We start from the raw sequence: 10,066 nt of genomic DNA, 5'->3' as shown, positions 1-10,066 counted from the left end.
GTAGCCAGTTACCTCATTTTTAAGAAATCTCCAACTGCAAATATTGCAGGCTAGTTTAAAGCCTTTGTACTTTAATTAAAATCTCTGGGCTAAATTCTGCATCAGCCACGTACACACTCTTTAGCTAAGAACATTTGTTAAAGTGAGTGGAACTGCAGATAGACAACAAGAGAGCAGAATCTGTGCTGCCTCATTCCCTCAGATAACAGATAATTATGGTCTCTTTGCTTTGTGCTATGGAGAAATCCCCTTGTAAAGGGGACATGAAAGGACAGAAATTTCATGTGTCCTGGAGGTTTCCCAGCTAAGTATGTGCTTTTGTAGGAAAGAGCTGTGAGCTAAGTGCTTCACATCTCTTAAGCTTGTGAACGAAGGTCATTTGTTAATTATTTCAGAGTTGCAAAGCACACAGGAAGACCAATGACTTTAAGAATACTGACCATTGTTATTTGCTTTATAACTCATACGGCATGCTTGAGATAGTCTTTAAAAACTTACTGGACGCTGAACAATGTCAAACTTTGAACAAATTGATCACGTCCATGAAACTGAAACATTCAAAAAGGAAAACCGGGTAAAGTTCACAGCACAGTATTTTCCCAGCTTACACTTCTTTACTTCTTGTGTCATAAAATAACAAAGAAATCTGAGTCACTGGAATCCCTGGACAAAGTTCCCAGGCTTGGGTTTCCTTTGTAGTGATCCCTGACACGGGGCCCCGCTCTGCAGCCCACGCATCCACATCCATTCTGCTTTCACCCTTTTTTGTTTCCAGAAGAGCTCCCTATCGAGTTTCAGGGCTTTCTCTCTCACAGTCTTCCTCGTCTCCCTCTTTCCCACTCTTAAAGGAAAAGCAGAAGACCTCTCTTGCCCATTCCTATTAACACTCCTGAAGCCAAGGATCTCGTTCATCTCACCACGTCATACTGAGCTTTTTCTAAGTGCTCTAATGTCCTGGGAAGGAGAGTCAATTGCTCCCCTGTGAAGCTCCATGTTGCTAAATCTGGACTGCTGCTTTTACCTGAGCATGTTTTTTTCCCTGGCCCTGCCTTACTGACCTCTGCACATTGTTTTTGAGGGATAAATAGTACTTGAACCTACATGCTCATTGTGTCTGGATGGGCTTCCCTGTCCTTCCCTCTTGCATACATTCTCCAAGCACGTTTCTCAGGCCACATCTTAACACTGACCATCGGAAGGCAGATAGATAGGCACATGTCCAGGCTGTAATGGCACAGCGCTAGGATGTGGAAGCCAAGAAGGTATGGTGGCAAGCTTGAGTCTCTTCTGGGGTGAGAAATGCCCATACTTGATGGAGCAAGGTGAGGACATGGACAGAATTATTCTTCTTCTAAGCAAGGGAGTTGAAGCAAAGAAAAAACTGTTGTCCTATATAGAGAAGGGAGAAATGGTTTATGTTAGTTTCTGGGTTTTCTGAGTAAGTCCCCCGGAAAAAAGAGCTGCTTCAGGGCAGACTTGTTTCCCGTCAATCCCTGTGCAAACCAGAAGCAACAGCAATTACGGTGAATGTAGGAACAACAATGAAAATCCAGTTTGAGATAGGAGTAATTTCACATCTCAGAGGCTCTGCCATGACTCCAGCTCCCTTGCTTTGAGCCCTGCTTATTTCTTTCCATCTCCATGCTTACAGCCTCATCACGACACTTGACCCAGCTCCAAAAGCATCTCTGACTTTTTTCCCGGCTTGGAAGCTGTTCAAAGTCAGCGAGAAACCTTTCTTCCCACTCTTCCAGTGTGAAGCACTGAAATGCTTAACAATCCCAGTTCTTGGTGGCTCCCTGCACAGCAGCCTCATCTGGCTTAGTTCTGTGCCTAACAGAGCATGCATTGAACATAGCTTTCCTACCCTTTCTGAAAGGTCCTTCACTAGTCATTTTTTCATGCTGTCTGGGGCATCTGGTTCAAGCTGCAGCTATATTAAAAAAAGGCACTGTCTGTTTCTGTCTTTGAAAATCATAGTTTCCCATGGATCCAAGCCTTGGGCTTAATGTGAGAATGTCTAAATACTGTGTGACTACAGGAAAAGGAAAACTAGAAACAGATGGATAGATAAACACTTCTTTTTTTTCTCTTCAACAGGGTCATCCTGGGCAGCCAGGATCAAGGGGAAAACCAGGTCATGATGGCTGTAATGGGACAGTAGGTGACCCTGGTGACTCAGGAATTCCTGGACTCTCTGGCTTCCCTGGTACCATTGTAAGTTGCTGACAGTAAGTGAGTACCTGAAGCTAAGATCATTGCTGAAGTGAGTTTCATTCAGTGTTGGAAGCAAATGGGCCATGTCTTAATGGAGCTCCATTTTTGCCCAGCAGAGCGTCCATGTGGACTTAACCATGGATGCACGGCACTGCGCTTAGTTATTAAATCACAGGCCAGGGCTGGAATGCCCAGAGCTATACCTGTCATGTAGGTCTTGCAGACAGATTACTTCAGGAAAACCTGCACAGCTTTATCCAACAGCAATAAGATAATATTAAACTCACAATTCCTGATGAAAATAACCTTTTCGTTTCCTGCCCTATGGCCAAAGTATTGGTTTTCATGGCGTGATGCCTAGGATCATGCTGAGGTGAGCAGTGGAGCTCCTGGGTTTACCAGGGCACGTCAGCCCTGGGGAGCAGCAGCTGCTAGGAGGTGCTACCCCATAATACCACTGCCGGGTGATGGGGGGCTTCTTCCCCCAGAATCAGAATTTCATTCTTTTATGTACTGTGAGGGTTTACACTTAATTTTTAAACCATGAATTTCCAAAGCTAGGCATAGCCACTGAACAGTAGGGTGTACATACTCATGAAAACCCTAACAAATATTTTTTCGTTAGTCTTAGCTGGTTATGTGTTAACATCCATGATATAAAAGCTTATTTTATTATTTTTTTGTTCACCTCCAGGGAGTCCAAGGGCCAAAGGGCCAGAAGGGGGAGCCCTATATACTGCCTCCAGATATCGCAAGCCGATACAGGGTACGTCTGTAACTCCTGTGAGTTATTCACGCTCAGTACAGTTCTATAAGTAGATGATGGAGAGTTATTTTTTCTTACACTCTGATAGACATGTCCCAAGAGGCCCACTCCGATTCTCTGTAGGCTTTGCAAGGCAGCTTCTGCTTTCTCTGGTGACAGCAAAATCTATCTGATATCCAGGGGGAAAAAGAGATCTCCATTCAGTTATTTGCAAGGAATTCCAGCTTACAGGTGGATTACAGAGGCACTTGTGGCTTTTTCTCATGTATATAGTATTGTATAATTTGAAGGTATCCGGTAAGGGGTTACATACGCTGTTAGAATATAAACTGGGACAAATTTATGTACAAAGCAACATCTGAGCTGTCCTCCACACAGAAGGGATCTGCTGACATCCTGTATGTATATTTTGTGCCAGTGATGAGATTGAAACCAGGGTTTTCTGTTGACGTATTTGTAAGTTGTCTGTATTTTTTAATGGAATCTGCTTTTCCTTTCAGAAACTCTTTAGAACTGCACTTGTTAGTAATTAGGAATGATTAAATCATGATAAAGAATTGCTCAAGCATATTGTAGCCAAGGATGGATACTGACACCTGTATTCATTTCAGAAAGTACTTGGTTCCACAAGTTATTCTGTTAACTAAACTCAGATTAACTACATAGTTAGGATGCTGTTCAAAATGATTGAAGGTGTCTGGACTGAATACCGCATTATTTATGGGTATTGGAAGGTCTTTGCACTAGAACATTTTTGGATCAAATTTCCAAAAACATTTCAACATGTACTGCAGTTAAAATATGTGGTCACTGAAAACAGTATGTTCCAAGTGCTTTTAGTGACTCAGGAGAGAATCAAAATGATTTGGTAATTCCCATGCAACTCATGAAAAATAAGCTTATACATTTCAGCCAAGGTTATAGCCCTAATTAGGCCACTGGTTAGATAGGATTTTTCAAAAAGGAATTAAACGTTGTCTGTTGTCCATTTCAGCCCTCTAATTTGGATCCCTAACTTCCCTAGCCACCTTTGTACCCTCCTACTGTATTGCATGCAACAGTACTACATACAGAAACTGCAAAATCTGTGTGGCCCACGTTCGGTTATGTCAAAGCCTGTGTTGAATGCATCTGTATGTAAGGGTTTGTGTAACATTGTATGCTAAGATCAGGTTTGGGCATGAGGAAAAAAAATTATTAAATTAGATATATATACTATTTATTGCATTTTTTTAATTCTTTGGTTTCTTTAGGGGGATCCTGGGGACCCAGGACTCAGTGGTTTTTTAGTAAGTACTATTACAGTGAACGTGTTAAAGTGTCAATAGTATCTGATACCAGAACAACATTGATTCATGGTTGGGGTTTGTTTTTTATTTAAAGGGACCTCCAGGTACACTGGGTATTCAAGGACCGGTTGGTCCAAGAGGAGAGCGAGGAAGACCAGTAAGTATACTTAAAATATGTCCTGTAGAAAATTAACCTAAGAGAAGAATTATCTCAGCAAGTTCCAGTATGTTGGATTGTAATCTAGCAAATGGATAGAAAAAAACAGGTTAGAAACAGCAAATAGGTGTCCTTGGGTGCAAAACCTTTTAAAAAGCACTGTGAGACAGTGATTCTACAAGGGTGAATATTGCAAAAAGAGGTGTAGTTTCTTTCACCCTGTATTGCCAGAGGTTTTTGATTTATATTGTATTTCTATAACCTCCCTGAGTCTTGTTTGTAAAGATTATTCAATGCTGTCCTCTCTACATCCCCCTCCACTGAGCATCAAAGACATCAGGACCTAAACATGTTGTCTTTTTCTGCTCATAAAGGATATGTATATTAGCTCTCTGTACTTCCCACGGGAGATAAGATAGATAGCATTATTCATTAGTATTTAGAATGTAGTTTTAATTTCAGCCATTTTTCCCAAAATCAACATTTACAGCACTGATGTTGACAACTGTTGCTGAATAGTTCCTTGGGAAGATTGTGTTCTCTCTAGATACCATTTTCTAAATTTCTTATTGCCATGGTTAGTAGTTTTATGGATGAGAAACAAATGCTCAAATTCAATATATTTCATTTTCTTTATATTTGCTTTGTTTTCCTGTAAGACAACTTTATAGCATTTGCTTTTTTGTTTGTTTTGTCAATATTCACTTCAGAGCTGCTCCACATCAGTGATTTAAGGGGGGGAAAATGAATTCAGGACTTCTTACACACTGCCTCCACAGCTGTTTTCAGAGACACCTCCCTCAAAAAAAAAAAAATATTTCTAGGACTGAGTCCACAGCATACTAAGCCTTTCCAAACAGGCCTTGCAGTGGCCTGTTTTGTCATCTGGAACAAGCTGCACCTTGTCTTTCTCCCCTGGTCCTCCTGAAGGGAAACCTCCTCAGTCCTTTACTTACTCTTCCTCTAGAGTGAACCCACGAAGTTCGTGAGCTTTACACAGGAGCCCAGCCTGCGATGACTCATACTCACAGTGGGCTGTCTTGGATGATAGAAGTGCTATGAACGATACATTTTCTGAGCCCCATGACTACACCCCTCTGGTTGCCATCTTGTCAACAACTCTTTTGAACACTCTTCTAGAGTGAATGAATCCCCACCATCTCCAGCTTTTAACAAAATACATCCAACTGTATTTAGTGTCTCTAAAACTGTGACTCACTTGTGAGAGGGACCTGGGAGTATCTCCCAGGCCTGAGTTTTCATCATTCCTCCTCTCTAAATTCTAGGTTTGGCACAAAGACAGATATGGCTCCTCCAAGTCCCTGCAGGGCCTCTGGGCAGCGGGGTGCCCCGCACAGTGCATCCACCCAGTAGATTAGCAGCAGCTCACAAACTACTTGACTAACCAAAGCTGGTTCAAATGTAATTTTTTCAGAACAAGTCTAGTGTTCATGCACACAAATGTACATAGCAAGGCAGAGATGCCTACAAAGTTCAGGTCTCACTTGAATGTTACTATCCTTTCCTTGCAGGTTGGGCTTCATTTTGCATAACTCGGTTACATCCCCGTCAGGGCTCAGTAGGTGGACAGTTCCATCTGCAGCTCACTCTTTTTCCATGCCTCTTCTCTGAACAGCTCATGCATCTTATTCAACTGACCTTCCACCCATTTGACAGAGTTTTTGATGTGTAGAGCCCTTTGGAGCCGTTAACTGTCATAGCTGATTGAAGCAGACAGGTTGTCTCCATTGATTGGCTTTCCTACTGCTCTTGTAAGACTGTGGCAGCTTTTTTCTTGTTACAGTTTCATTTCCCACCACCTTCCTTTAATTTCATTCTGTACAATACCAAATAGGTGATCTGAGACACATATAGTAGTTCAACTCCCTTTTCAGTTGAATGCAGTACAAAGACACCAGTCAGTGAAGGAAGACTTCAAGATGTGCTTAACTTTAGGTTTGGGCTTAAAATGGGGCTAAGTCAGGATCCAAAGGCACAAGTTCTGATTACTGATTTCATTAGGTCTTAGTTGGAAGACTGTTATTCTGTTAGAAAAAATTACGACGAGACTTAGGAGGGTATTTTTCAGAACAGTAAACACAGCTAATATAATGAGGATAGCATGTTGAATGCTGAGGAATACACTGCCTTCTAGATATATACTTATATTTCACACGTGAAGTATCTCACCTCCTGCATGCATTGAGTAGAAAGCAACAAGTAACTTGCTGTCCCCTCTTGTGTTTCCCCAGGGACCACCAGGGCCCCCAGGACCACAAGGACCACAAGTAAGTCTTTGTGTCAGTTGTTAATGTTGATTTTGTGTCACTAAGGTTTATCCAGGACCCACCTGAAGGCAGTAAAATAAAGAACCACAGGCTGTACCAAAGGCTGTGTAGCACAAGACCTTCTAAGTTGGCTTCATACCATGAGAAGTTAATCTTACACTGGGATCACCTATCCTGAAAAGATTAAACTAGTTCTAGAGCCAAATTTAATTTGCTACCATAGCCACAGTAGCTTCCCATGAACAGAAAATACTTCTTCCAGTATTTATCATATTCAATTATATCTCAGCGGAAAAAATACATGATTTCATTGTTCCAGCCCACTTCAGTATTTTTATTTAACATTCAGTGCTATTAAAAAACTTGCAAAAGGAATGCTTGATCTTTTCACAACATTACCCAGTGAATGACTCAGAGTCTGTTGTAAGAAACACTGGTAGCATGAGATTTTAATTAGAGTTGTCTCTCTGAATGTATAAGTCTATGAAAATACTTTTAATTCTACAAAAATTCTTTGAGGTAAACCAAGACTATTATTTGACTGCAATTCTTCATTGGTGTCCTACAGAACTGTAAGCCTGAAAAGGCCTTTAAGCATGTTCAAATTTGAATTTAACATTTGAAAACTGAGTCGTACGTTCAGTAAATCTTGACCTGTTGTTTTTGCAGGGCAACAGGGGCCTTGGCTTCTATGGAGAAAAAGGTGAACAGGTAAAGGAAAACTAACACATTAATATCACTACTAAAGGACAGGTTGATGTTATTCGCTGTTTATAGAGGATCCTATTTTAAGTACTGTCTTAATTTATAATTGAACTATGTAATTACAAGAGAGAAACAAAGTATAGCTTGGAAAGTAATGATAAACTCCATCAGGAATATCATAGCTGAATGAAATACTACCTGTCTAGGTCTAGCTGTGCCCTCATTTACACCAACACAGAGGTAATACTTCTGAAATTTATGGAGCCAGACCACTTTATATAAAGCTATAGTCTTTACTGTCAATCTGGAAACATATAGGGCAAGAGCAAGTATTGCTCTCCGTTAATCCCAGCACAAAACAAATTTACCTTGCCATCGATTTATTCAGAGGTTTAGGTCCATACTCCTAGCAGGGACAAATCTGCATTGCTCCTTTTGTTGCAGTTCTGTAGACCCTGTGCTGATGAACAGCTTGACAAGGAATTGTAACTGTTAGTAAATGTACCCTTAATGCTTTTCGTGCAGGGGTCTCCAGGTCCTCCTGGTCCACCTGGGCTTCCTACAAGAGAACTGATGGGTGTCCCTTCTGACAAACACAAGGTAATTACAGGGTGTTTTGGAAAAATACACAAAGAGCTCTGCAGTACCAAAACTAAAATATTGTACAAATGCACATTTACGTATAATATTTAGAAGACTTTAGCTATCAAAAGAGTAATCTGCTACTTTCCTACTTTCCCATAGCTTGGATCATGAAGTATTTATTGAAACTGTGGTGGCTAAAGTCGTTTGGAAAGCACTTCTCACAGACTTAAGGTGCCTTAGGCAAACTCTTTGTTTAAGTACACAACTACTGGCCATCACTCACATCCTCTCATTTTACAAGCTGAAATACCTGCTAAGAAATTATTTAATATCTTATTTTTCGTAATAGTGAGTGAAGCATTCTTCCTGTAAAAGAAGCATGTCTTTAGGGAAGCTATCTGAATTACTGTGTTTCTTTATATAGCTTATCTATATGGTGCAAAAAGGCTTGTTCATACATATTGGAGAAAGCCTCAACAGCAAGATGCAGTTTATTCTCATCTGTTGCTTCTTGCTGGGAGTAAAGGTACTCATACACTGTATGTGTATATTTTGTATCAGGCACCAACCTCCAGATCAATAGGGTTTCATCCCACATTTGAAGTTAGAAGGTTCATGTGGCTCATGCAATTTCTGCAGTAAGATAAGTAAATTGGTATGATACTGAAAGATCTAAAAATGCCTTTGGTAGTCTGCAGTCTGCATCAAGTAACATACATGTAGGTATTTCCATGACTAAGCAGAGATGTCCAAGCTACTTATCTGGAGAGCCTTTATATTCAGTGGAGATACTGTGAATATTTTGAGTAAATTTTAGGCTGTGATTTGTCTCATCCTAACAGGAAGTCTTGCTTTTGATCAGATAATTCATAGATAATCAGTAGGTAAAAGTGGGAGAATGTGCATTTATTTCTAGGCATTGCTCAGGCACTGACCACCCAGACATCTCATGAACAAGCCTGCGAACAACTGAGGTATTCACATTTCTGGAAAATTTTTCAGAAAAATTATCAAGTATTTTTCAGAAAAGCAATTTTAAAAACTTCTTATGAAATCATGCATTTCATGTGACAACTATATGAATAAAGACCAGCACAAGAGTGGTGTTTTTATTCTTGATAAACATTTGTGACTTTGTGTTGTAAAAAGTTATTAAAATGCAAATGGGAATGCCTAACATATCTGAATACTTTTTCTTTATTGTTAGGGTGAAAGAGGAGAACCTGGACAAAAAGGAGAAGTTGGAATTCCAGTAAGTCAAGAGGAGAACAACAAAGACAATAATATTGGAGTTAGTTAATACTGATGCATTCGTCATTGAAACGATGAAATACAGATATGGAACAACATAAGCAGAGACACCAGTTCTGACACTTTAGAAAAACTGAGCAATGTGACATGTAATAACTCCAGAGTGTAATCAGTCCTTCTCCTACAGGTTTAAAGATTTTCCCTCACATGCTTCTTAATTTGAGCTTTAACTATTAATAAATCTCTTTACTGCTGCTGATCTGCTGGTCAATGTTTAAAAATTCCAGTAAGTTTCATTAAACAAGTATATATGGAAATTTTCTTAATCCTTTTCAGTCTACTCTCCAGCATATGCAGGCTTTTGATCTCATTGGTCTTTAAGTCTGTTGAGAAAGCGGACAGTAATCCCATGTGTTGCTTAGAGCCATCAGCCAGGCTTGACTTGTGACTAGTTAACACACAGGAAACCTCTAGTCTGTCTAAATAGCTTTGCCATTGAGCGGTTCCTTTTTATTTCCCAGAGTGGTTTAAAATACAGTCCTTACCAATTAGGGATGCCTCACTGAGCATTTTGCAGAACATTATTTTCTCAGGTGGTCTGGTCAGCTTCTCCACAAGGTTATGAGAGAAGGTCGCAGTGGAGCCCTGATGCCCTCCACGTGCAGTTGCTAGCCAGTTCTTCAGCTGTCGGTCAGATTTCAGACATGCAGAGTTTTGTTGACTACATTAGGAAAACCAGAGATTTTATGCTGATGTAGCAAAAGGGGATAACTGTTTCTTCCCCCCCTCCCCCCCCCCCCCCCCCCCC

At 40.5% G+C, this 10,066-nt stretch overlaps 1 protein-coding gene across 1 annotated transcript in view; it reads left to right on the top strand.

Annotated features, from left to right (window-relative positions):
* The window catches only part of LOC104489176 (collagen alpha-2(IV) chain-like), a gene marked incomplete at both ends in the record, with an annotated part of 88,034 nt that overhangs the window by 46,536 nt on the left and 31,432 nt on the right, over positions 1–10,066 (top strand). The window contains 8 exons of the mRNA XM_010131304.1: positions 2,097–2,217; positions 2,912–2,983; positions 4,237–4,272; positions 4,367–4,429; positions 6,682–6,717; positions 7,387–7,428; positions 7,948–8,022; positions 9,215–9,259. Of these exons, the coding sequence (XP_010129606.1) occupies positions 2,097–2,217; positions 2,912–2,983; positions 4,237–4,272; positions 4,367–4,429; positions 6,682–6,717; positions 7,387–7,428; positions 7,948–8,022; positions 9,215–9,259 (490 nt within the window). The remainder of the gene's footprint in view (positions 1–2,096; positions 2,218–2,911; positions 2,984–4,236; positions 4,273–4,366; positions 4,430–6,681; positions 6,718–7,386; positions 7,429–7,947; positions 8,023–9,214; positions 9,260–10,066) is intronic.

The sequence above is a fragment of the Buceros rhinoceros genome, unplaced genomic scaffold (genome assembly GCF_000710305.1).
Source record: "Buceros rhinoceros silvestris isolate BGI_N320 unplaced genomic scaffold, ASM71030v1 scaffold12492, whole genome shotgun sequence".
Lineage (NCBI taxonomy): Eukaryota > Metazoa > Chordata > Aves > Bucerotiformes > Bucerotidae > Buceros > Buceros rhinoceros.
This window is presented reverse-complemented; position numbering and strand designations above follow the sequence as displayed.